At 28.8% G+C, this 27,564-nt stretch overlaps 3 protein-coding genes across 3 annotated transcripts; 1 reads left to right on the forward strand and 2 right to left on the reverse strand.

The window, feature by feature from the left end:
• Positions 1–1,846: 1,846 nt before the first annotated feature.
• On the forward strand, positions 1,847–4,170 carry LOC135130866 (cell division control protein 6 homolog). The gene is made up of 2 exons (XM_064058312.1): positions 1,847–3,000; positions 3,075–4,170. The coding sequence occupies exons 1-2, from the start codon at positions 2,168–2,170 to the stop codon at positions 3,943–3,945; spliced, it is 1,704 nt and encodes a 567-aa protein (XP_063914382.1). The 5' UTR covers positions 1,847–2,167; the 3' UTR covers positions 3,946–4,170.
• Positions 4,171–14,641: 10,471 nt separating this feature from the next.
• On the reverse strand, positions 14,642–15,631 carry LOC135130750 (zinc finger protein 675-like). The gene has a single exon (XM_064058170.1). It carries the CDS (start codon positions 15,629–15,631, stop codon positions 14,642–14,644), a length of 990 nt encoding a protein of 329 aa, XP_063914240.1.
• Positions 15,632–21,626: 5,995 nt separating this feature from the next.
• LOC135130751 (zinc finger protein 675-like) lies at positions 21,627–22,616 on the reverse strand. Its single transcript, XM_064058171.1, has one exon. It carries the CDS (start codon positions 22,614–22,616, stop codon positions 21,627–21,629), a length of 990 nt encoding a protein of 329 aa, XP_063914241.1.
• Between the last annotated feature and the right edge of the window lie 4,948 nt (positions 22,617–27,564).

Consider the following 27,564-nt stretch of genomic DNA (forward strand, 5'->3'; position numbering starts at 1 on the left):
GAAATTGAAAAATCGGAGAAATATTGAAAAATCCCAAAACTGAAATATCGAAAAATTAAAAAACCTAAGAAAGAATGAAGAATAGAAAAATTGAAAAACCCAGAATTCGATAGATCGAAGATTTGGGAAATTGAACAATCTAATATTTAAAAATGGAAAAATAAAAAAATCAAAACAGTAAAAAATCCAAAAATCGAAATAATGAAAAATCGAAGCTGCATAAACGAGAATTAAAAAAATCGAAGAAAAATTGTAGAATCGAAAAGCTGAAAAATTGGGAAATCGAAACATTGAGAAATTGGAAAATTGAAAAATGTTATTTGAAAATCGAAATAGTAAAAAATCGAGAAATTGAAAAGTCGAAAAATTAGAGAATTGAAAAATCGAGAAATCGAAAATTCAAAAAATCTAAAAACTGAAAAATCTATTTAAAAATACAAAAATTGAAGGATGGAAACATTGAAGAATTCCAAAATTAAAGTATCGAAAAAACGAAGAAGAAATGAAAAATCCTGAAATCGAAAATGTAAAAACGAGAAATCAAAAATTGAAGACAAATTGAAGAATCGGAAAATTCAAGAATTGAGATAGTGAAAAATCGAAAAATCCAGAAATCGAAAATTGAAAATTTTTAAAACTGACATCGAAAAATTGAAAAATAGAAGAAAAATTGAAGAATCGAAAAATTGATAAATCGAGAAATCGAAACATCGAGAAATTGGGAAATTGAAAAATCGGGAAATGAAAATTACAAAAAATCGAAAAAATTAAAAATCGACAGTGTAGAAACGAGAAATGAAAAAATTGAAGAAAAAGTGAAGAATCGAAAAATTCAAGAATTGAGAAAGTAAAAAATCGAAAAATCGAGAAGTTGAAAAGTCGTCGGGAAATCACGAAAACGAAAACTGAAAAATCAAAGAAAAATTGAAAAATCGAGAAATGGAAACTTCAAAAATCTATTTAAAAATTCAAAAATTGAAGTATCGAAAAATTGAAAAATCGAAAAATCGATATGTCGAAAAAATGAAAAATCTATTATTTAAAAATCGAAAAATTTAAAAAAACCCAAAATTAAAATATCGAAAAATTAAAAAATTGAGAAATCGAAAAGGCAAAAATCTAAAATTTAAAAATCAAAAAAGTGAAAAATCCAAAAATCGAAGCAGAATTGAAGAATCGAAAATTGAAATAATCGGGAAATCGAAACATCGAAAAATTCGGAAAGCAAAAAGTAAAAAAATCGGGAAGACACAAAAACGACAAATGAAAGAATCGAAATATTGAAAGGTCCCAGAACTGAAACATCAAAAAATTGAAAAATTGAAGAATTAAACAGTTTTACAGTTTCAAATTTAAATTACTAAATGATGTCATACAATTTCGATTGTTTTCCAAAAATCTGAATATTTATGGTGAAAATTCAACATGGATTCATATACCCCAAGTGTAGGAGTATCTTATTTTATAAAATTAAAAACAATTTTACCACCGTAAATTTTGGAGATGAGGTCATCCGATTGGTGGTGGGAATGATTAGCCAAATTTTTTTACCATATATACATGATAGTCCTGACATACATATAACATTTGACAACAATCGGTCCGGTAGTTCCGGAAATTATCTGTCCAATAAAAATCGACAGTTAGTTGGGATCACTACTGACCTAAAATATCGTTTAAGACAGATGAAAATAAAAATTACAAAAAATAGGTAGTTCTAAATAAATGTTACAAGTGAAGTGCCACGATGAACAACAATTTGAGCGTTGTAGTTGGGTTGGCTTTACAGGAATCTGTAATTTGTTTATGTCATTATTTTAATTTTTCTAGTACATTTTCACCTCAAAGTTATAATTCTTTCACCAAATAATTTCGTCAACAAACGTACCCTTTCTGGTTCCAACAAACTTTTCTCCACGACCCTTTAAATTTTAAACGTCATCGTTTGTTTACGTGATCACGTGACCCCCAACCTTGGCGGGAACCCGTCAAATGTCATTAGCAAAAGTGGCGGTTCAAACCATCCCAGGCCCATTAAAGTGCCATTATCAACCCCCATTTAGCAAACCAGTGGTAAACATCATTAAAACTCCTTCTATAAACACGAGAAGCAAACATTTCCACCAGTTCCATTCAACTTTCGGGCACGCAGACACCCAACCCCAAAATGACTGAAGAAGCCCCCAGGCGCTCCCGACGACTCCTCAAGAAGCAAACCACCACCCCAGCCGACTCGTTTTCAACATCCAGAAGACACGTAAACAAACCCCCTTTGATTATTCTTTCGGAAAGCGACGACGACGAGGTTGTTTACTTAGGCCCGAAGCCCCCATTGATGGTCGACTTGACGGCAAGCCCCCTCGTGACGAAGCACGACAAGTCGCCCCTGAAGTCTCCTTTTAAGGAGCCCGCGCAGAGTAAGTCGCCTTTCAAGGAGCCCCCACGAACGCCGCAGAAGTCGAAGTCGAAGAGTGCGGACGAGCGGCTGGTGACTCCGCCTAAACAAAGAAAGAGCAACTCGGGTAATAGTGAGAATGTGCCGGCGACGCCGCCTACCACCCCGACTGTGTTACTCGAGCGGTTGTCTTTAGTGGGTTCTGAGGAGAAAAACCGGAGGAAGTTGTTTCAGGAGACGGATTTGTATGCGAGTGCGAGGAGGGCTTTGCATAGCACGTGCCCCACGACGATGCCGGGACGACAGAAGGAATTGGGGGAGTTGAGGGAGTTTATTTTGGGGAATTTGGATGAGGGTAAGTCCGGGACTCTTTATATTAGTGGACCCCCCGGGACTGGGAAGACGGCGTCCTTGAATTTGATTCTGGAAGATGAGAGAGTGAGGAACGAGATTAGGGAAGTTTATGTTAATTGCACGTCGATTAAGTCGTCGGGGGCGATTTTTGCCAGGATTGCGAAGGATTTAGGGGTGAAAGTGAATAGCAAGAGTGAGAAAGATTGTGTTGGGGCTATTGAAAAGTATTTTCAGAAGAGTCAGAAAACAACGTAAGTATTGATACAATAATATAATCACATTATGTGGCAACACAATTTCGAGCAACTTTTTTGTTTCATTCTAGGTTACTAGTTCTGGACGAAATCGACCAACTCGAAAGTAAAAAACAGTCCGTTTTGTACACCATCTTCGAGTGGCCCGCTACCCCCAACTCCAAACTCATCCTCGTCGGCATCGCCAACGCTCTCGACCTCACCGACCGCATCCTCCCTCGACTCCAAGCCCGCTGCGAGCTCAAACCCCAACTCATGCACTTCGCCCCCTACACCAAACAACAAATCGTGGAGATCTTCACCGACAGGCTGCGGAGCGCCGGCGTCCTGGACATCTTCTCCCCCATAGCTTTGCAGATGCTCGCCGGTAAGGTGGCCGCCGTCTCCGGAGACGTGCGCCGAGCCCTCGACATCGGCCGCCGAGTCGTGGAAATGATCGACAAACGCAAAAAAAGCAGCGACAATGTACTAAAGTCCGTGGAGAACCTCGCCGAGGAGCTGGACGACGAGGCCAACACCGAGAAGATCGACACCGTCGACCTGAAGCAGGTCGTCAGTGTGCTGAATAACGTGTACGGGACGACGCAGAGCTTCGACGATGAGGCCGACGACGCGTTTCCTCTGCAGCAGAAGATCGTGGTTTGTTGCTTGTTGTTGATTTTGAAGAAGGCGAAGAATAAGGACGTGACGGTGGGGCGGCTGCACGATGTGTATAGGAGGGTGTGCGGGAAGAGGAACATTCAGGTGGTGGACCAAGGGGAGTTCGTGGGGGTGTGTGCGTTGATCGAGACGAGGGGGATTGTGAAGATTATTAGGAAGAAGGATCCGAGGATGAACAAGGTGGGGTTGGTGTGGGACGAGGAGGAGGTGGCGGGGGCTTTGAGGGACAAGCAGCTGATGTCGACGATTTTGGAGGACGAGGGGTGTTTGGGGAAGTTGTGAGGACGAGGATTCTTGGATTAGTTTTATTAATTGCGACGTTTTTGGGGGCTTACTTTGTTCGTTTGTTAGTTTTGGAATAAAATTGATGTAAGCCGCCACATGTTATTGTATTTGAGATTAACAAAAATTACTGTTCATGAATTGTATTTTTTTTTTTTTAAGTAAATTGTTCATGCAAGAAATGCTCCAACTTTTCGTTGTCCATATTTTGTGATTTTTAATTTTAGTACCTAGTGGATTTATTTATTAATAAGCAATTTATTTAAATAGACTGAGATAGGTGAATAAAATTTTGTTTTACTGAACTTTTATTTTTAACCACTGACTTCCTATTAATAATAAATTATTACATATTAGTTCTTTTCCACTTTTTAACAGTTTAATCAAAATTCTGACCTGTTCATAAAAAAATACCACTTTCCAGCTAAAATCTTTGTATCTTTTTTGTTATATTTTTTGTCGCCGTCTTTGATTCCTGTTTTTAGTGGATTTTTTGTCATTTTTTTTTTCTCGCGTTTGGTTTTTTAGGTTTTTTGGGAGTTTTTGTTTTTATGTGTAATTTTTCGATGTTTTTTTTATCATATCTTTTATAATTATTCGATTTGCATTCTCAATTTTTTAGTTTTACAGTTTTTAATTTTTCAACTTTTTGATTAGGAATTTTTCGATTATACAATTTTTCCATTTTTAGTTTTTCTTTCAGTTTTTTGGATTTTCAGTTTTTCAATTTTTCTGTTCCTAAATTTTTCATTTTTTCATTTTTTTTTTCGCCATTTTTTAAGTTTTTGTTTTCAGTAGTAGTCAGTTTTTCGATGTTTGCAATTTTTCAGTTTTTCGATTTATAAAATTTCGATTGCTTGTTTCTTCAAGTTTTTTATTTGCAATCTTTCGTTTTTTAAATTTTCAACCAATTTTGATTGGTAATTTTTCGTGTTTTAAATTATACATTTATGAATATTGAGTATACAATTTTACAATTTGCAATTTTTGGATTTTCAATAATTCAGTTTTTAAATTTCTCGGTTTTTTTCGATTTTTCGTTTCAATTTCTCGATTTGTAATTTTTCGATTTTCCAACTTTTGAATGTTTCGATTTGCAATTTCACGAGATTTCAATTTTTCAATTTTTGGATTTTTCCATTCTTCAACTCTTCCAAGTTTTTGATTTACAATTTTCTGTTTCGGTTATTTATTTTTTTCTATTTTTCGACGTGAATTTTTTAATTCTTTGGTTTTTCATTTTTTCAATTTTTAATTTGCAGTTTTAGTAGTTTTCATCTTCAATATGTAATATGTAATACCTAACAATAATAATTTTTAAAAATTTTCACTTTCCATTTCACAATTTTAGAATTTTTCCAATTTTAAATCATTGCATTTTAAAACTTTCCATTTATTCGACTTTTCAATTGGTTTTTTAATTTTTCAACCAATTTTGATTGGTAATTTTTCGTGTTTTCGATTTTTTATTTTTTGATTTTTCAATTGTTCGTTTCCTCAATTTTTCGATTTGCAATTTTTCGAATTTACAATTTTACGATTTGCAATTTTTGGATTTTCAATAATTCAATTTTTCAATTTCCAAATTTCGATTTTTTTTTCGATTTTTCGTTTCAATTTCTCGATTTGTAATTTTTCGATTTTCCAACTTTTGAATGTTTCGATTTGCAATTTCACGAGATTTCAATTTTTCAATTTTTGAATTTTTCCATTCTTCAACTCTTCCAAGTTTTTTATTTACAATTTTCTGTTTCGGTTATTTATTTTTTTCTATTTTTCAGCGTGAATTTTTTAATTCTTTGGTTTTTCGTTTTTTCAATTTTTAATTTGCAGTTTTAATAGTTTTCATCTTCAATATGTATTTTCACTTTCCATTTCACAATTTAAGTATTTTTCCAATTTTAAATTATTGGATTTTAAAACTTTCCATTTATTCGACTTTTCAATTTTTCGATTTTTAATTTTTCAGTTTTTCGATTCTTTAGTTTTTCATTTCTTCAAATTTTTAATTTGTAATTTTTCGTTTCGGTTTTTTATTTTCTGCTTTACTACAATGTTCCGATTTTATAATTATAAATTTTTTTGTTTTTTTTGAAATTCAATTTTTTCAATCTCGTTTCTTCAATTTTTCGATTTGCAATTTTTCATTTATTTTTTATTTTTTGTTTTACAATATACAATGTACAATTCTTCGATTTTTGAATTTTTCATTTCTTCAGTTTTTCACTTTTTCAATTTTACGAATTAAAATTTTTTCCATTATTCGATTTTTAATTTTTCAATTTTTCGGTTGTTCAGTGTTACAGTTTTTCGACTTTACAATTTTAATGATTCTACATTTTTTTAATTTTTTGTTTTTTTAATTCCATATTTTTCAGCTTCATAATTTGTCAATTTTTCGAATTTTTCATTTGCTATTTTCCTAGTTTTCACTTTAAATATACGATAAGAATTTTTAAGATTTTTCAATTTTACGATTTTAGAGTTTTCCCATTCTTCAGTTATTGAACTTGAAAATTTCTTCATTTTTTTGACGATTTGCAATTTTTCGATTTGTAATTTTTAAATTTTGCAATTTTTTGGTTTTTCGATTTTTTGACTTTTTAGTTTTTAGATATTTTTATTCTTGTTTTTCTCATTTTTGTAGGGTTTTTTTTTTATTCCTTTTTTATGGATTTTTCTCATCATTTTTCTCGCGGTTACTTTTGCTGCTTCCTTTAGTCGATTTTTACAATTCCCTTCTTACTTTTATCAACAATTGTCTTGAAACGGTTTTCTTAGTAGGTTCTTCCCTTCTTGGTCGCTTTTTTATTGCCCTTTTTTGTTTTTTTTTTTACAATTGTCATTTTTTTTATTTATCTGTTTATTAGTTTCAAATTTTTCGATTTGCACGTTTTCAATTTTTCGATTATTCTCGTTTTTTAATTTTTCGATTATACAATTTTTCCATTTTTAATTCTTCGATCTTACAATTTTTGGTTTTCCACTTTTTCAATTTTTCAGTTACTAAATTTTTTATTTTTAAAACTTTTTTATTGTCCAGTTCTCGATTTTTTTCATTTTTCGATTTTTCAAGTTTTTCTTTTTTTTACGCATTTTTTTGTAACTTTCTTTGTTATCTTTTTGTTGCCATTTTTACCCTTTTTTTAATGGATTTTTTTGTAGTAATTTTTTTCTCGCTGTTGTTTTTGCAACTTTTTTGGTCGTTTTTTATAAGTTCCCTCTTACTTTTGTCGCTTTTTTATTCAACTGTTTGTTTTACAATTTTTCGAATTTACAATTTCACGATTTGCAATTTTTGAATTTTCAATTTTTCAATTTATAAATTTTAAACTTTGCAATTTTTTGGTTTTTCGATTTTTATTTTTTTGACTTTTTAGTTTTTAGATATTTTTATTCTTGTTTTTTAATTGTTTTTTTGCAACTTTTTTTCTCATTTTTTTCGGGGTTTTTGATTCCTTTTTTGTGGATTTTGGTCATCATTTTTCTCGCGGTTTTTATCTTGAAATGTTTTTTTTTAATAGGTTTCTTCTTTCACTTCCCTTCCATTTTTTTTTTGTTTATTAGTTTCTGATTTTTCGATTTGCACGTTTTCAATTTTTCGATTATTCTCGCATTTTAATTTTTCGATTGTTCAATTTTTGGATTTTTTAATTTTCTAGTTTGCGATTTTTAATTTTCAACTTTTCGTTTTGCAATTTTTTGATTTTTTGTTTTTGAATATTTAATTTGTCAACTTTCCGATTTTACAGTTTTTAGATATTTAATTTTTCGTATTTTCAATTTTTCGTTTCTTTGATTTTTCAATTGCCAAATTTTTGATCGTATAATTTTTCGTTTTTTTTTTTTGTTTTTCAATGCTTTAGTGGTTCCTTTCAATTTAATTGATTTGTAATTATTCTTCGATTTTTCAGTTAGGCGATTTTTTCAATTTTTCGTTTTTTTACGATCATATTTTCTGCCGCCGGTTTTTATGCAATTTTGTGTGGTTTTTGTATTTTTTTCTCGAGATTGTCTTTTATAATTCCCCTTTTATTTCGACCGCTTTTTTGATCCGTTTTATAGCCTTTTTTGCTTACTTTTCATCGCCATTTTTTTAAGCAATTTTTTAGTAGCTTTCTATGTAATATCGTCTGTTTTTTGTCGTTTTTACCTATTTTTTATTGTTTTTTACACCTTATTTGTCCTACTTTTTTGTCTCCGTATTTTGTGGTAATTTTTTCTCGCGTTTTCTTTTGTACCTTTTTTTTGTAATCTTTCCCACTTATTTTTGCATCCCGTGATTGCTTTTTTTGTCGCCCTTGTCTTTTACTAGTTTTATTTCATAATTTTTTTTATTGATCACTTCTTTTTTCCCTTTTTTTATCCTTTTCCTCCCTTTTTAGCCGTTTTTTTATCACATTTTTTGATATATTTTTGTCGCTACTTTTATCACTCTTTACTTCTCGAGCGTAAGCGAAGGAAGTATTGTAATCGAGTCCGTCGACCGACTTTCTACTTCTACGTTTTCTCGACCTTTCATGACCCATAGAGTACGAAGAAATGGGTCTCCCGTTTCCGTCTGTTTGTCTGTCTGTCTGTCTGCCGACTGTCCGGATTTTTATTATATACATAATCTCCGAAACTACTGGACTGATTTTTAATCAAAATATATTTGCTTGTCCACTCCAAAAAATCGATGATGAATAAATCCTATCTTAAATGACTGAGTCAATTTATTTTATTGATTAAATCAGGAACGGCTCACTCCATTTTCCCAAAAAATTTTGTGAATACAACACTGTTATTTTGAAACGTCTACAAAAAATTGGACAACTATTAAATTCTTTAGTGTCAGAACGAAATTTCGAGGATAAAATGTGTTCGTCGGTTTCTTTTACTTTTGCGGTATTGTTGGTTGCCCAAACTGACTTCTTATTAAAATATTATATTTATGGAACGTAAAATGGGTTGCCTATGCAGAATTATTCAGGCGTGAACAGATAACACGAACACCCTGTATATTTACTTACCTATTTTTTGTTACTTATACCTACTCCACTTTGGTGACTTTAGTTTCGCTGATAAAATGTGTTCATCGGTTTCTTTTACTTTGTAGTATTGTTGGTTGCCTAAATTGACTTCTTGTTAACTAAATTTGATATTTGGCTGTATTTATTTACACTTTTATAAACTCAACCAGCTCACCGTGAGAAAAACCAGATTTTAAATTTCCTTCCACTCGTGCTCCATTCTTCGAACAAAGGAATAATAGATAATGCATTAAAACCTTGTAAACTCCGACTCCTCATTAAAATTTAAACAGCTTAAGCGTATTGACCACTACTGTGAAAGAACACAAGAACTGATCACTTATTCATGTCCCCATAAAATATGCATTTCCACATCGATTTTTCCACACACCACCGTACAATTTCTAATACTTATAATACGAACGATATAACAATTCCAGTGGATTTCCCCAACATCAAAGAAACGAAAGAACTTATAAATAATCAACCTCTCCAGAAACGACCACCTAACTGAAATAATTCCTTTGAACCCCCATAAATTAACCAGTGCTGTAAATTAAATTAGGTCAGGCATTGTTTAAGAACGTTCCAATTGTGCATTTTTAATGCGCTGGACGCTGTACACCAATCAATATTCAAAGATGTTGTTGTTCCATTATTTATTCCTTAATAGGTACGCCAGTATTTCAGATAATTAATACCTAGCAATCCGATATTATTTTTTAAAAATTCATGCAGCGTCATCAATTCCGTCCGGACTCGCATTCGCGGTGAGTTGATAAATTCAATGATTAAAAATTAAACGGGCGGACGCTCTGAGACAATCACTGCACAAATGAAAAGTAGCAGACGTTTGTGGCTGTGTAAATCGGGCTCTTGTGTCAGTTCAAAAATGACAGCTTTTTGGGGTTATGTCAAAGCGTAAACCGCCTCTTTCGAAAAATCAAGTATACTGTGGCTGTCAAATTTACGTCAAAAATGCAGAGTTGCCACAATTTACTCATTCGTCGGTAGATTTACCGAAAAATGAAATTTTGCATATTAAAAATGTTGTGGATTTTAAATTTAAAAAATTGATCGAAGGTTATTTTGCTTCTTTGAAAAATTATAACAATTTTTTGCGATTTTTACTTTCTGACAACTTCTACGAAATGAAAATGAGTGGCGATTTGAGTATTTCGAGTTTTTAATTTTCAAATTTTCAATTTTTCGTTTCCGTTTATTTTCTTTATTTTTTCAATTGTTCGATTTGAAATTTTTCAGTTTTTCTTTTTTTGTTTCTTCAATTTTTAGATTTTGCTATTTTTCAATTCTTCAGTTTTTCATTTCTTGAAGTTTTCAAACTTGCCAATTTTCGTTAGTTTTTTGTTTTCTTTATTTTGATACTTTTTCAATTTTTCATTGTTGCAATTTATTACTTTTTGTTTCTTCGATTTCAATTTTTACAATTTTCCGATTCTCCAAATTTTCATTTCTTCAAATTTTCGCTTTGTAATTTTTCGTTTCAGTTTTTTATTTTCTTTATTTTTACAATTTTTCGATTTGAAAACTTTCAAATTTCAATTTTTCTTTTTTTGTTTCTTCAATTTAGATTTTGCTATTTTTCGATTCTTCAGATTTTCATTTCTTGAAATTTTCGATTTGAAATTTTTCGTTAGAGTTTTTGTTTGTTTATTTTTATATTTTGTCAATTTTTCATTGTTGCAATGTATAATTTTTTGTTTCTTCAATCTTTAGATTTTTGCAGTTTTTCCATTCTCCAAGTTTTTTTTCTTCAAATTTTCGCTTTCTAATTTTTCGTTTCAGTTTTTTATTCATTTCTTCAAGTTTTCGTTAGGGTTTTTTGTTTTCTTTATTTTTATAATTTTTCAATTTTTCATTGTTCCAACTTCATTACTTTTTGTTTCTTCAATTTCAATTTTTCATTTCATCAAATTTTCAATTTGCAATTTTTCAATTTATCACTTTTTTGGTTTCTTCAATTTTTAGATTTTTCGATTTGAAATTTTTCGTTTTTTGTTTGTTTATTTTTATATTTTTTCATTTTTTTTATTGTTGCAATTTATTATTTTTTGTTTCTTCAATTTCAATGTTTAGATTTTTGCAGTTTTTCGATTCTCCAAGTTTTTTTCTTCAAATTTTCGCTTCGTAATTTTTCGTTTCAGTTTTTTATTTTCTTTATTTTTTTCGATTCTTCAGTTTTTGAAATTTTCGATTTGAAATTTTTTGTTTGTTTTTAGTATTCTTTTTTTTTATATTTTTTCAATTTTTCATTTTTACAAATTTTCGATTTACAATTTTTCAATTTATCTTTTTTTTGGTTTCTTCAATTTTTCATTTCTTTAAATTTTCGCACTATAATTTTCCATTACGGTTTTATTTTTAAAATTTTTCATTGCTCCGAATTTATTATTTTTTGTTTCTTCAATTTCAATTTTTCGTTTTTTCAAATTGTCGATTTGAAATTTTTTATTTTCTTGGTTTCTTCAATTTTTAAAATTTGCAATTTTTCGACTCTTGAATTTTTCATTTCTTCAAATTTTCGCTTTGTAGTTTTTCATTAGGTCTTTTGTTTTCTTTATTTTATACTTTTTCAATTTTTCATTGTTCTGAATTGATTATTTTGTTGCTTCAATTTCAGTTTTTCGATTTGCAATTTTTCACTTTAAAATTTTTCAGTTTTTTGATTTTCCAACTTTCAGTGATGTTTCAGTTTTTAGACTTTTTAATTTTTCGTTTGTTAATTTTAGATTTTCCAGTTTCTCTATTTTTCAATTTTTCGTTTATTCAATTTTTGAATTGCAAGTTTTGATGTTAAATGTGTAATATTTATAATTTAAAAAAAAAACACTTTCAATTTTGGGATTTTAGAATTCTCGACTCCCAAATTTTTCAATTTTTCGATGTTACGATTTTTAATTTTTCTTATTTTTCGGTTTCTCAATTTTTAATTTTCTGAATTTTCAATATTACAGTTTTTGGACTTTACAATTTTGACAATTCTATAATTTTGCAATTTTTCAATTTTTGAGTTTTCAAATTTTTTGATTCGATTCCTTTTTTCTTCTTTCCAATTTTTCTATTCATTAATTTTTTCGATTTTAAGTTCGCGATTTTTAGTTTTTCAAGGTTTCAATGTTTTGTTTCTTCAGTTGTTCGATATTCAATTTTTCGATTTTCCACTTTTTCAATTTCGAAATTTTTCGATTTTTCGATTTTAAAAATTTAAAAACTGGAACTGGAAGATTGAAAATTTGATCAAATCGAAAGAAACATAGAAAAAAATAAAGAAAATGAAAAAACGAAAAATTGTGACAGAAAATCGAGAAAATACAAAAAATTGTAAAATTAAGAAATTGAAAGATAAAAATTGAGAAATACGTAAACGAATAATCGAAAAATTGGAGGATTGAAAATCAAGAAAATCATGAATTATAAATTAAGAACTTGAAAAATTCGAAAAACGAATTGAAAAACTTAAAAATTGTAAAATTGAAGGATAAAAATTGGGAACTTGAAAAACTAAAGAAACGAAAAATTGAAAAACCGAAAAATTTAAATTGAGAAACTCGAAAATCGAAAAAACGAAATGGTGTAAAATCGAAAAATCGGATAATTAAGAAATTCAAAAATTGCAAAATTGAAAAATTTAAAACCAAAAACTCGAGGAATTGAATAGTCAAAGAATGAAAATTTGAAAAATGTGAATAAACGAAAAATTGTGATATAAACTAGAGAAAATAAAAATGAAAAAATCGCGAAAATGACAAAATCAAGAAAAAAATTTAAAATATAGAAGTTGAAAAATAAAAATCAAGAACCTGAAAAACTGAAGAAGCGAAATATTGAAAAATCGAAAAATTCAAAACTGAGAAACTAAAAATTGAAAAAACGAAAAACAAAAAATTGAAAAAACGAAAAACTAAAATCGAAAAATTGCAAAATTAAAACATTGCAGATCAAAATGTAGAAGAAACGAAAAGTAGAAAAATTTGGAGGCCGAGAAACTGGAAAATTTAAAAAACAAAAATTGAATGAAAAATGAAAGAAAATGAAAAAACGGAAACTTGTGACAAAAAATTTTAAAATCGAAAAATTGGACAATTAAAAATCGAGAAAACTAAAAATTGAGGAACCAAAAATGAAAAAATTTTTGGTTTTTTCAGTTTTTTCCGGTTTTTCGAATCAAAAGAACGGAAACATTGCAAAATTGAAGACTCACGAATGAAAAAACGAAAACTTATAAAATGAAAACTTTGAAAAATCTAAAAACTCGAAAATTTGAAGAACCGAAAAATTGAAAAATCGAAAAATTAAAAATTGAGAACCTTAAAAATTGAAAAAACGCAATTTTGCAAAACTGAAAAATTTTAAAACTGGAAAATCGAGGAATTGAAAAATCAAAGATTGAAAATTTGAAACTCTGAATAAAGGAAAAGTTATAAAATCGAAAGAAACATTGAAAATATAAAGGAAATGAACAAACGAAAGATTGTGATATAAAATCGAGAAAATAAACATGAAAAAATCGGGAAAATGAAAAACCAAAAACTTGAAAAATTGAGGAAACGAAAAGTAAAGACAAAAATTGTAAAATTGAGAAACTGAAAAAAAGTCAAGAATTTTGTAAAATTGTAGAAGTGAAAAATTGAAGAATCAAAAATTGCAAACCAAATATTGAATAAACGAAAAATTGGAAACATTATGAAACCGAAACATTGAAAAATGGAAGAAAATAAAAAGACGCAAACTTGTGATAAAAAAATTTTAAATTCGAAACAATGAAAAATTACAAATTGAGAAACTAAAAATCGATGAATCGAAAAATAAAAGAAAAAACAAAAACTATTGTGACATCAAAAAATTGGGTCGATGGTAACTGATAAAATTTTTTGAAAAATTATAACATTTGATTTTGCCAATTTTATTTCTTTATGATAAATAACCTTCGTAAGTTAAAAAAAGTTATGTAGGCGATGCTAAAGTAAATAAATATAAAGAAGCGTGCTATGCGTCATTTCAAGTGAGTTTCTCCATTACAAAATGACGACGATGATGACGTCATCAATTTTTTGCGACGAGTTAAACAAATAAATGTTGATTAACGATTTACCTTGATTAAGATTACCTTAAACCGTTTGCAAGATTTAAGAGCATTCGGTTTTGGATTTTCAAAAATCCGGATGTTTAGGGTCAAACACCACAAGTGGGGGGGGATCTTATTTTGTAAAATTAAAAACACTTATTTTTTTTTTATTATTTGTACATTATGGAGATGACGTCTGGTGGTGGTGTTTTAGCTTACGCTCGGAAAGTAATAAAAAATCAGAAAAGTGGTTTTCAGCGTCCATCGAGGTGTCCCTATTAAAAATTGAAACACGTTTTGGATGCAATAGAACTCATATATTCTCTGTAAACAATACAAATACAACAATTATGGCAAAATTTGGCATTAAATGCTTTGGCGTTATTAATTAATAAACCCATGATAATGAAGAACATCAATAAGATAAAATAAATACAAGATACAAGACTATTCAAGGTAAGAAAATTGAAATTAATACTACGATCTTGAAAATGTACTAGCAATATGTGAAAATACTCTGTAGAAATACTCTCTATATTAAAGACTAAGGCAAACCTCGTTAGTCCTCACAATACGATAATTATCACTAGAAATTTGACTAACTCTCCATCTTGTCACTACCCCCCGCTACTTCCCCCGTATCTACGTTAACGAACTGTTTCTCCCCGTCGTTATTATTGAACTTTTCCGAAACGTCCTCACTCAGCGGCGGCAGGAACTCCTTCTCCTCCCCCCCGTTCTCCTCGAACACCACCTCACCGCTCTTCTCCTCGTCGTCCACCTTCTTCGACACCAGCTTGAAATTATCACACACCATATACCCTTCCACTTGGCCACTTTTTGGTAAGAAGTGCAACTTGGTATGATCCCTCAGAAAGTGCACTTGCGGAACCGAATAATCACAGTGCTCGCACGTGTAATTGTTTTTAGTCCCCGACACGCTGACGTGCCGCTTCTGGTGGTTGTCCACCGCGTCCTTCCTGTAATTCACGTACGGGCAACTCGAGCACGTGAACGTCTTCTTCTCCTCCTCCTTCGGACTAGCACTATTGACTAACAACCGTTGCTGCAGGATATTGTAAGCTTGCTGATCGCCCAGCGACAGCTTCCTCTCGCTCATCGCGTCCTCGGTAACTTCCTCCTCCACCTCCATCTCGACGTCGTCGCAATCGCGCGCCGCCAACGCCTCCGAACTCATCTTGTGCTTCTTCAAGTGTTGCACGTAGTTGGCGTAGTACTTGACCGAGTAGTCGCAGTACTCGCAATTGTACTTCTGCTTGGAACCGTGCAGGTTCAAGTGGACTTTGTATTGCTCGCGTTTCTCGAACGCGCTAGGGCACTTGTGACACTTGTAGCGCTTTTCTTTCATTTTGCCGTTCTTCAAGTACATGGGGTAGACGAAGTTCGGGTTGCCGTGCATGAGGGTGCCGAATTGGGGGTCCGAGGGCTTCGGCGACGACTCCTTGAGGAGTTGGGCTTGCTTTTGCTCGGCTTCGGACTTCTGCTGGAAGAGCTCGGTACCCGAGAGGGGGACGTTGAGGCTCGACTTCGACGGTTTACTGATGATAACGGCACTTATTTCTTCCATTTCTATGTCGGATTTGGGGTCTTATTTTCTTTATTTTTTCAAATTTTGGATTTGCAATTTTTGCAATTTATCATTTTTTTGTTCATTCAATTTTTAGATTTTGCAATTTTTCGATTCTTTAATTTTTCATTTCTTGAAATTTTTCGTTTTTGGCTTATTTTTATATTTTTTCAATTTTTTATTGTTGCAATTTATTATTTTTTGTTTCTTCAATTTCAATCTTTAGATTTTTGCAGTTGTTTTATTTAAATTTTCGCTTCGAATTTTTCGCTTCAGTTTTTTATTTTCTTTATTTTTTTCAATTTTTCGATTTGAAAATTTTCGATTTTTCTTTTTTGTTTCTTCAATTTTTATTTCGATTTGAAATTTTTTGTTAGTTTTTTGTTTTCTTAATTTTTATATTTTTTCAATTTTTCATTGTTCCAAATTTATTACTTTTTGTTTTTTCAATTTTTCATTTTTCAAATTTTCGATTTACAATCTTTCAATTTATTTTTTTTTTGGTTTCTTCAAATTTTCATTTCTTTAAATTTTCGCTTTATAATTTTCCATTACGGTTTTTTGATTCCTTTATTTTTATAATTTTCCGTTTTTTCAAATGTGTCGATTTGAAATTTTTTATTTTTTTTGGTTTCTTCAATTTTTCATTTCTTCAAATTTTTGCTTTGTAATTTTTCATTAGATTTTTTGTTTGCTTTATGTTATAGTTTTTCAATTTTTCATTGTTCTGAATTTATTTTGTTTCTTCAATTTCAGTTTTTCATTTCTTCAATTTTTCGATTTTCAGTTTTTTGGGTTTGGTTTTTTAGTGTCTTGATTTCATAATTTTTCTTTTTTTCAATGTAAAATTTTTCAGTTTTTGCATTTTTCAATTTTTCAACTTTTAGATTTTGTAATTTTTCGTTTCTTGAATTTTTGATTTGCAATTTTTCAAGTTTTCATGTTAAATGTTAAATAAGGTATAATTTAAAAAAAAACACTTTTTCAATTTTGGCGTTTTAGAATTCTCGACTACCAAATTTTTCAATTTTTCGATATCACAATTTTTCATTTTTTCGATTTCTCAATGTTTTTAATATTTCGATTTTTCGTTTCCTCAGTTTTTTTAAGTTGCTGCCTTTTGTTTTCTATTTAACCCCAATTTTTTAATTTTCATTTTCCACATTTTAAGTATATCACAATTTTTCGTTTTTCCATTTCCCTTGATTTTCAACTTTTCAATGTTGAGGTTTCATAATTACTCATTTTTTTAACTTTCATTTTTTCTATTTTTCAGTCGCTCGATTTCCAAAATTTTCAAGTTTTCGATGTTACAATTTTTAATTTTTTTGATTTTTCGGTTTCTCAATTTTTAATTTTCTGAATTTTCAGTATTACAGTTTCTCAACATTTTTCTTCTTTTTTCAATGTTTTGTTTCTTCAGTTGTTCGATATGCAGTTTTTCGATTTTCCACTTTTTCTGTTTCGAAATTTTTCGTTTTTTCGGTTTTTTCCGATTTTAAAATTTAAAAACTCGAAAATCGAGGAATTGAAAAATCAAAGATTGAAAATTTGAAAAACTAAATAACCGAAAAATGATAAAATCGAAAGAAACATTGAAAAAAATAAAGGAAATGAAAAAACGAAAAATTGTGAGAGAAAATCGAGAACATACGAAAAAGACAAAAAATTGTAAAATTAAGAAATTGAAAAATAAAAATTGAGAAACTACGTAAACGAATAATCGAAAAATTGGAGGATTGAAAATCAAGAAAATCATGAATTATAAATTAAGAACTTGAAAAATTCGAAAAACGAATTGAAAACCTAAAAATTGTAAAATTGAGAAACTGAAGAATAAAAATTGGGAACTTGAAAAACTAAAGGAACGAAAAATTGAAAAATCGAAAAATTTAAATTAAGAAACTCGAAAATCGAAAAAACGAAATAGTGTAAAATCGAAATTTTGAAAATTAAAGAAACCGAAAAATTGGATAATCAAGAAATTAAAAAATTGCAAAATTGAAAAATTTAAAACCAAAAACTCGAGGAATTGAAAAAATCAAAGAGTGAAAATTCGAAAAATGTGAATAAATGAAAAATTGTGATATAAAATAGAGAAAATAAAAATGAAAAAATCGGAAAAATGAAAAAATCAAAAAGTTGAAAAATTGAGGAAACGAAAATTGAAGACAAAAATTGTAAAATCAAGAATTTTGTAAAATTATAGAAGTGAAAAATGAAAAACTAAAAAATCGAAAATTCTAAAAATTGGAAAAATTATGAAACCGAAACATTGAAAACGGAAGAACTGAAAAATGAAAGTAAATAAAAAAACTGAAAATTTAAAAATTGTAAAATTGAAAAGTTGAAAAATAAAATCAAGAACTTCAGAAACTAAAAACTGAGAAACTGAAAATGAAAAAATCGGGAAAATGAAAAAATCAAAAACTTGAAAAATTGAGGAAACAAAAAACATTTAATGAAACTGAAAACAAATCAAGAATTTTGTAAAACTGTAGAAGCCAAAAAATGAAAATTTGCAAAATACAAAAATTTCAAAATTAAAAAGTTGCAAACCAAACATTGAAGCAACGATAAATTCAAAGAAGTAAAAATTATGAAACCAAAATATTGAAAAATGAAAGAAAATAAAAAGATGCAAACTTGTGATTAAAAAAATTTTAATTCGAAACAATGTAAAATTAAAAAGTTGAAAAATTACAAATTGCGAAACTAAAAATCGAAGAATTTATGATCAAGTGAGTTTCTCCATTACAAAATGACGACGATGATGACGTCATCAATTTTTTGAGACGAGTTAAACAAATGAATTTCGATTAACGATTTACCTTGATTACGATTTTTCGATTCGATTCCTTTTTTTTTTCTTTCCAATTTTTCTATTCATTAATTTTTTCGATTTAAAGTTCTCGATTTTTAGTTTTTCGAGTTGTTCGATTGTCCCCTTTTCAGTTTTGAAATTTTTCGTTTTTTCAGTTTTTTCCGGTTTTTTAACTTTTCGAATCAAAAGAATGGAAACATTGCAAAATTGTAAAATTGAAGACTCACGAATGAAAAAACGAAAACGTAGAAAATGAAAACTTCGAAAAGTCTAAAAACTTGAAATCAAGAACTTGAAAAATTGAAGAAACAAAAAATTGAAAAATTTCAAAACTGAAAAATCGAGGAATTGAAAACTCAAAGATTGAAAATTTGAAAAACTGAATAAAGGAAAAATGATAAAATCGAAAGAAACATTGAAAATATAAAGGAAATGAACAAACGAAAGATTGTGATATAAAATCGAGAAAATAAACATGAAAAAATCGCCAAAATGACAAAATCAAGAACTTGAAAAATTAAGGAAACGAAAAATTGTAAAATTCAGAAATTGAAAAATAAAAATCAAGTACCTGAAAAATTAAAGAAGCGAAATATTGAAAAATCGAAACACGAACAACAAAAAATTGAAAAAACGAAAAATTGTTAAGTCGAAAAATTTCAGAAGTAAAACATTGCAGACCAAAACGTAGAAGAAGCGAAAAATAGAAAAATTTGGAAGCCGAGAAACTGGAAAATTGACAAAATTAAATTTGAAAAAACGAAAATTGAAGATTGTAAAATGGAAAGATTGAAAATAAAAGAAAATGAAAAACGGGAACTTGTGCTAAAAAAATTTAAAATCGAAAAATTGGAAAATTAAACATCAAGAAAGCATGGATTATAAATTAAAAACTTGAAAAATTGAAGGAACGAACAACTGAAAACTAAAAAATTGTAAAATTAGGCAGAGAAATTAAAAAATCAAAAAACGAAAAATAGAAAAAATGAAAAATTGTAAAATCGAATGATTTCAAAGTTAAAAAACTGCAAACCAAAACGTCGAAGAAACGAAAAATTGAATGGAAACATTAAAAAATGAAAGAAAATGAAAAAAACGGAAACTTGTGACAAAAAACTTTAAAATCGAAAAATTGGACAATTAAAAACCAAGAAAAACATGAATTATGAATTAAGAATTTGAAAAATTGAAGAATCGAACAATTGAAAACTTAAAAATCGTAAAATCGAGAAGCTGAAAAATAAAAATCAAGAACTTCGAAAACTAAAAATTGAGAAACCAAAAATGAAAAAATTTTTGGTTTTTTCAGTTTTTTCCGGTTTTTCGAATCAAAAGAACGGAAACATTGCAAAATTGAAGACTCACGAATGAAAAAACGAAAACTTATAAAATGAAAACTTTAAAAAATCTAAAAACTCGAAAATTTGAAGAACCGAAAAATTGAAAAATCGAAAAATTAAAAATTGAGAACCTTAAAAATCGAAAAAACGGAATTTTGCAAAACTGAAAAATTTAAAAACTGGAAAAGTTATAAAATCGAAATAAACATTGAAAATATAAAGGAAATGAACAAACGAAAGATTGTGATTTAAAATCGAGAAAATAAACATGAAAAAATCGGGAAAATGAAAAACCAAAAAGTTGAAAAATTGAGGAAACGAAAAGTGAAGACAAAAATTGTAAAATTGAGAAACTGAAAAAACGTCAAGAATTTTGTAAAATTGTAGAAGTGAAAAATTGAAGAATCAAAAATTGCAAACCAAACATTGAAGGAACGAAAAATTGGAAACATTATGAAACCGAAACATTGAAAAATGGAAGAAAATAAAACAACGAAAACTTGTGATAAAACATTTTAAAATCGAAAAATTGGAAAATTAAACTTAAGAAAACATGAATTATGAATTAAAAACTTGAAGAATTGAAGAAACAAACTGAAAACTTAAAAATTGTAAAATTGAAAAGTTGAAAAATAAAATCAAGAACTTCAGAAACTAAAAATGAAAAAATCGGGAAAATGAAAAAATCAAAAACTTGAAAAATTGAGGAAACAAAACATTTAAGACAAAAATTATGAAACTGAAAACAAATCAAGAATTTTGTAAAATTGTAGAAGCCAAAAAATGAAAATTTGCAAAATACAAAAATTTCAAAATTAAAAAGTTGCAAACCAAACATTGAAGCAACGAAAAATTGAAAAAAAGTAAAAATTATGAAACCAAAATATTGAAAAATGGAAGAAAAATTCGAAACAATGTAAAATTAAAAAGTTGAAAAATTACAAATTGCGAAACTAAAAATCGATGAATTGAAAAATAAAAGAAAAAACAAAAACTTGTGACATCAAAAAATTGGTCGATTGTAACTGAATTAAACTGTTTTGAAAAATTGTAACATTCGATTTTTCCAATTTTATTTCTTTATGATAAATAACCTTCGTAAGTTAAAAAAAGTTATGTATGTGATGATAAAGTAAATAAATATAAAGAAGCGTGTTATGCGTTATTTCAAGTGAGTTTCTCCATTACAAAATGACGACGATGATGACGTCATCAATTTTTTGCGACGAGTTAAACAAATAAATTTTGATTCACGATTTACCTTGATTACGATTACCTTAAACCGTTTGGAAGATTTAAGAGCATTCGGTTTTGGATTTTCAAAAATCCGGATGTTTAGGGTCAAACACCACAAGTGGGGGGGGATCTTATTTTGTAAAATTAAAAACACTTATTTTTTTTATTATTTGTACATTATGGAGATGACGTCTGGTGGTGGTGTTTTAGCTTACGCTCGGGAAGTACTAAAAAAATCAGAAAAATGGTTTTCAGTGTCCATCGAGGTGTCCCTATTAAAAAGTGAAACACGTTTTGGATGCAATAGAACTCATATATTCTCTGTAAACAATACAAATACAACAATTATGGCAAAATTTGGCATTAAATGCTTTGGCGTTATTAATTAATAAACCCATGATAATGAAGAACATCAATAAGATAAAATAAATACAAGATACAAGACTATTCAAGGTAAGAAAATTGAAATTAATACTACGATCTTGAAAATGTACTAGCAATATGTGAAAATACTCTGTAGAAATACTCTCTATATTAAAGACTAAGGCAAACCTCGTTAGTCCTCACAATACGATAATTATCACTAGAAATATGACTAACTCTCCATCTTGTCACTACCCCCCGCTACTTCCCCCGTATCTACGTTAACGAACTGTTTCTCCCCGTCGTTATTATTGAACTTTTCCGAAACGTCCTCACTCAGCGGCGGCAGGAACTCCTTCTCCTCCCCCCCGTTCTCCTCGAACACCACCTCCCCGCTCTTCTCCTCGTCGTCCACCTTCTTCGACACCAGCTTGAAATTATCACACACCATGTACCCTTCCACTTGGCCACTTTTTGGTAAGAAGTGCAACTTGGTATGATCCCTCAGAAAGTGCACTTGCGGAACCGAATAATCACAGTGCTCGCACGTGTAATTGTTTTTAGTCCCCGACACGCTGACGTGCCGCTTCTGGTGGTTGTCCACCGCGTCCTTCCTGTAATTCACGTACGGACAACTCGGGCACGTGAACGTCTTCTTCTCCTCCTCCTTCGGACTAGCACTATTGACTAACAACCGTTGCTGCAGGATATTGTAAGCTTGCTGATCGCCCAGCGACAGCTTCCTCTCGCTCATCGCGTCTTCGGTAACTTCCTCCTCCACCTCCATCTCGACGTCGTCGCAATCGCGCGCCGCCAACGCCTCCGAACTCATCTTGTGCTTCTTCAAGTGTTGCACGTAGTTGGCGTAGTACTTGACCGAGTAGTCGCAGTACTCGCAATTGTACTTCTGCTTGGAACCGTGCAGGTTCAAGTGCACTTTGTATTGCTCGCGTTTCTCGAACGCGCTAGGGCACTTGTGGCACTTGTAGCGCTTCTCTTTCATTTTGCCGTTCTTCAAGTACGTGGGGTAGACGAAGTTCGGGTTGCCGTGCATGAGGGTGCCGAATTGGGGGTCCGAGGGCTTCGGCGACGACTCCTTGAGGAGTTGGGCTTGCTTTTGCTCGGCTTCGGACTTCAGCTGGAAGAGCTCGGTGCCCGAGAGGGGGACGTTGAGGCTCGACTTCGACGGTTTACTGATGATAACGGCACTTATTTCTTCCATTTCTATGTCGGATTTGGGGTCTTATTTTCTTTATTTTTTCAAATTTTGGATTTGCAATTTTTGCAATTTATCATTTTTTTGTTCATTCAATTTTTAGATTTTGCAATTTTTCGATTCTTTAATTTTTCATTTCTTGAAATTTTTCGTTTTTGCCTTATTTTTATATTTTTTCAATTTTTTATTGTTGCAATTTATTATTTTTTGTTTCTTCAATTTCAATCTTTAGATTTTTGCAGTTTTTTTCTTTAAATTTTCGCTTCGAATTTTTCGATTTGAAAATTTTCGATTTTTCTTTTTTGTTTCTTCAATTTTTATTTTTAGATTTCGCAATTTTTCGATTCTTCAGTATTTGAAATTTTCGATTTGAAATTTTTTGTTAGTTTTTTGTTTTCTTAATTTTTATATTTTTTCAATTTTTCATTGTTCGAAATTTATTACTTTTTGTTTTTTCAATTTTTCATTTTTCAAATCTTCGATTTACAATCTTTCAATTTATCTTTTTTTTTTGGTTTCTTCAATTTTTCATTTCTTTAAATTTTCGCTTTATAATTTTCCATTACGGTTTTTTGTCTCCTTTATTTTTATAATTTTTCGTTTTTTCAAATGTGTCGATTTGAAATTTTTTATTTTCTTGGTATCTTCATTTTTTCATTTCTTCAAATTTTTGCTTTGTAATTTTTCATTAGATTTTTTGTTTGCTTTATGTTATAGTTTAGTTTTTCAATTTTTCATTGTTCTGAATTTATTTTGTTTCTTCAATTTCAGTTTTTCATTTCTTCAATTTTTCGATTTTCAGTTTTTTGGGTTTGGTTTTTCAGTGTCTTGATTTCACAATTTTTCTTTTTTTCAATGTAAAATTTTTCAGTTTTTGTATTTTTCAATTTTTCAACTTTTAGATTTTGTAATTTTTCGTTTCTTCAATTTTTGATTTGCAATTTTTCAAATTTTCATGTTAAATGTTAAATAAGGTATAATTTAAAAAAATCGTCACTTTTTCAATTTTGGCATTTTAGAATTCTCGACTACCAAATTTTTCAATTTTTCGATATTACAATTTTTCATTTTTTCGATTTCTCAATGTTTTTAATATTTCGATTTTTCGTTTCCTCAGTTTTTTTAAGTTGCTGCCTTTTGTTTTCTATTTAACCCCAATTTTTTAATTTTCATTTTCCACATTTTAAGTATATTACAATTTTTCGTTTTTCCATTTCCCTTGATTCATAATTACTCATTTTTTTAACTTTCATTTTTTCTATTTTTCAGTCGCTCGATTTCCAAAATTTTCAAGTTTTCGATGTTACAATTTTTAATTTTTTTGATTTTTCCGTTTCTCAATTTTTAATTTTCTGAATTTTCAGTATTACAGTTTCTCAACTTTTTTCTTCTTTTTTCAATGTTTTGTTTCTTCAGTTGTTCGATATGCAGTTTTTCGATTTTCCACTTTTTCTGTTTCGAAATTTTTCGTTTTTTCGGTTTTTTCCGAATTTAAAATTTAAAAACTCGAAAATCGAGGAAATGAAAAATCAAAGATTGAAAATTTGAAAAACTAAATAACCGAAACATGATAAAATCGAATGAAACATTGAAAAAAATAAAGTAAATGAAAAAACGAAAAATTGTGACAGAAAATCGAGAACATACAAAAAAGACAAAAAATTGTAAAATTGAGAAACTGAAAAAAAAAATCAAGAATTTTGTAAAATTGTAGAAGTGAAAAATTGAAAAACTAAAAAATCGAAAATTCTAAAAATTGGAAAAATTATGAAACCGAAACATTGAAAACGGAAGAACTGAAAAATGAAAGTAAATAAAAAAACTGAAAACTTAAAAATTGTAAAATTGAAAAGTTGAAAAATAAAATCAAGAACTTTAGAAACTAAAAATGAAAAAATCGGGAAAATGAAAAAATCAAAAACTTGAAAAATTGAGGAAACAAAACATTTAAGACAAAAATTATGAAACTGAAAACAAATCAAGAATTTTGTAAAATTGTAGAAGCCAAAAATTGAAAAATAGAAAAATTAAAATTTGACAAACTAAAAAATCGAAAAATCCAATAATGAAAATGTGCAAAATACAAAAATTTCAAAATTAAAAAGTTGCAAACCAAACATTGAAGCAATGAAAAATTATGAAACCAAAATATTGACAAATGAAAGAAAATAAAAAGACGGAAACTTGTGATAAAAAATTTAAATTCGAAACAATGTAAAATTAAAAAGTTGAAAAATTACAAATTGCGAAACTAAAAATCGAAGAATTGAAAAATAAAAGAAAAAATGACATCAAAAAATTGGTCGACGGTAACTGAATTAAAATTTTTTGAAAAATTTGAACATTTGATTTTGTCAATTTTATTTCTTTATGATCAAGTGAGTTTCTCCATTACAAAATGACGACGATGATGACGTCATCAATTTTTTGAGACGAGTTAAACAAATGAATTTTGATTAACGATTTACCTTGATTACGATTTTTCGATTCGATTCCTTTTTTTTTTCTTCTTTCCAATTTTTCTATTCATTAATTTTTTCGATTTAAAGTTCTCGATTTTTAGTTTTTCGAGTTGTTCGATTGTCCCCTTTTTCAGTTTTGAAATTTTTCGTTTTTTCAGTTTTTTCCGGTTTTTTAACTTTTCGAATCAAAAGAATGGAAACATTGCAAAATTGTAAAATTTTGCAATGTAAAACTCACGAATGAAAAAACGAAAACGTAGAAAATGAAAACTTTGAAAAGTCTAAAAACTTGAAATCAAGAACTTGAAAAATTGAAGAAACAAAAAATTGAAAAATTTCAAAATTGAAAAATCGAGGAACTGAAAATTCAAAGATTGAAAATTTGAAAAACTGAATAAAGGAAAAATGATAAAATCGAAAGAAACATTGAAAATATAAAGGAAATGAACAAACGAAAGATTGTGATATAAAATCGAGAAAATAAACATGAAAAAATCGCCAAAATGACAAAATCAAGAACTTGAAAAATTAAGGAAACGAAGAATTGTAAAATTCAGAAATTGAAAAATAAAAATCAAGAACCTGAAAAATTAGAGAAGCGAAATATTGAAAAATCGAAACACGAACAACAAAAAACTGAAAAAACGAAAAATTGTAAAATCGAAAAATTTCAGAAGTAAAACTTGACAAAATTAAATTTGAAAAAACGAAAATTGAAGATTGTAAAATGGAAAGATTGAAAATAAAAGAAAATGAAAAACGAGAACTTGTGCTAAAAAAATTTAAAATCGAAAAATTGGAAAATTAAACATCAAGAAAGCATGGATTATAAATTAAAAACTTGAAAAATTGAAGGAACGAACAACTGAAAACTAAAAAATTGTAAAATTAGGCAGAGAAATTAAAAAATCAAAAAACGAAAAATAGAAAAAATGAAAAATTGTAAAATCGAATGATTTCAAAGCTAAAAAACTGCAAACCAAAACGTCGAAGAAACGAAAAATTGAATGGAAACATTGAAAAATGAAAGAAAATGAAAAAAACGGAAACTTGTGACAAAAAACTTTAAAATCGAAAAATTGGACAATTAAAAACCAAGAAAAACATGAATTATGGATTAAGAATTTGAAAAATTGAAGAATCGAACAACTGAAAACTTAAAAATCGTAAAATCGAGAAGCTGAAAAATAAAAATCAAGAACTTCGAAAACTAAAAATTGAGAAACCAAAAATGAAAAAATTTTTGGTTTTTTCAGTTTTTTCCGGTTTTTCGAATCAAAAGAACGGAAACATTGCAAAATTGAAGACTCACGAATGAAAAAACGAAAACTTATAAAATGAAAACTTTGAAAAATCTAAAAACTCGAAAATTTGAAGAACCGAAAAATTGAAAAATCGAAAAATTAAAAATTGAGAACCTTAAAAATCGAAAAAACGGAATTTTGCAAAACTGAAAAATTTAAAAACTGGAAAAGTTATAAAATCGAAAGAAACATTGAAAATATAAAGGAAATGAACAAACGAAAGATTGTGATATAAAATCGAGAAAATAAACATGAAAAAATCGGGAAAATGAAAAACCAAAAACTTGAAAAGTCGAGGAAACGAAAAGTGAAGACAAAAATTGTAAAATTGAGAAACTGAAAAAACGTCAAGAATTTTGTAAAATTGTAGAAGTGAAAAATTGAAGAATCAAAAATTGCAAACCAAACATTGAAGGAACGAAAAATTGGAAACATTATGAAACCGAAACATTGAAAAATGGAAGAAAATAAAACGGAAACTTGTGATAAAACATTTTAAAATCGAAAAATTGGAAAATTAGACTCAAGAAAAACATGAATTATGAATTAAGAACTTGAGGAATTGAAGAAACAAACCGAAAACTTAAAAATTGTAAAATTGAAAAGTTGAAAAATAAAATCAAGAACTTCAGAAACTAAAAACTGAGAAACTAAAAATGAAAAAATCAAAAACTTGAAAAATTGAGGAAACAAAAAACATTTAAGACAAAAATTATGAAACTGAAAACAAATTAAGAATTTGTAAAATTGTAGAAGCCAAAAAATGAAAATTTGCAAAATAAAAAAATTTCAAAATTAAAAAGTTGCAAACCAAACATTGAAGCAACGATAAATTCAAAGAAGTAAAAATTATGAAACCAAAATATTGAAAAATGAAAGAAAATAAAAAGACGCAAACTTGTGATAAAAAAAATTTAAATTCGAAACAATGTAAAATTAAAAAGTTGAAAAATTACAAATTGCGAAACTAAAAATCGATGAATCGAAAAATAAAAGAAAAAACAAGAACTTGTGACATCAAAAAATTGTAACATTTGATTTTGCCAATTTTATTTCTTTATGATAAATAACCTTTGTAAGTTAAAAAAAGTTATGTATGCGATGCTAAAGTAAATAAATATAAAGAAGCGTGTTATGCGTTATTTCAAGTGAGTTTCTCCATTACAAAATGATGACGATGATGACGTC

The sequence above is a fragment of the Zophobas morio genome, unplaced genomic scaffold (assembly GCF_036711695.1).
Source record: "Zophobas morio isolate AGI-343-1 ecotype UQ-CSIRO unplaced genomic scaffold, CSIRO_AGI_Zmor_V1 ptg000018l, whole genome shotgun sequence".
Classification (NCBI taxonomy): domain Eukaryota; kingdom Metazoa; phylum Arthropoda; class Insecta; order Coleoptera; family Tenebrionidae; genus Zophobas; species Zophobas morio.

Bases quoted from the DNA above. Each gene is read 5' to 3' on its own strand.
- LOC135130866 (XM_064058312.1), top strand. From the start codon at position 2,168: ATGACTGAAGAAGCCCCCAGGCGCTCCCGACGACTCCTCAAGAAGCAA. The intron at 3,001-3,074 runs GTAAGTATTGAT...GTTTCATTCTAG, and splicing joins CAGAAGAGTCAGAAAACAAC to GTTACTAGTTCTGGACGAAA.
- LOC135130750 (XM_064058170.1), bottom strand. From the start codon at position 15,631: ATGGAAGAAATAAGTGCCGTTATCATCAGTAAACCGTCGAAGTCGAGC.
- LOC135130751 (XM_064058171.1), bottom strand. From the start codon at position 22,616: ATGGAAGAAATAAGTGCCGTTATCATCAGTAAACCGTCGAAGTCGAGC.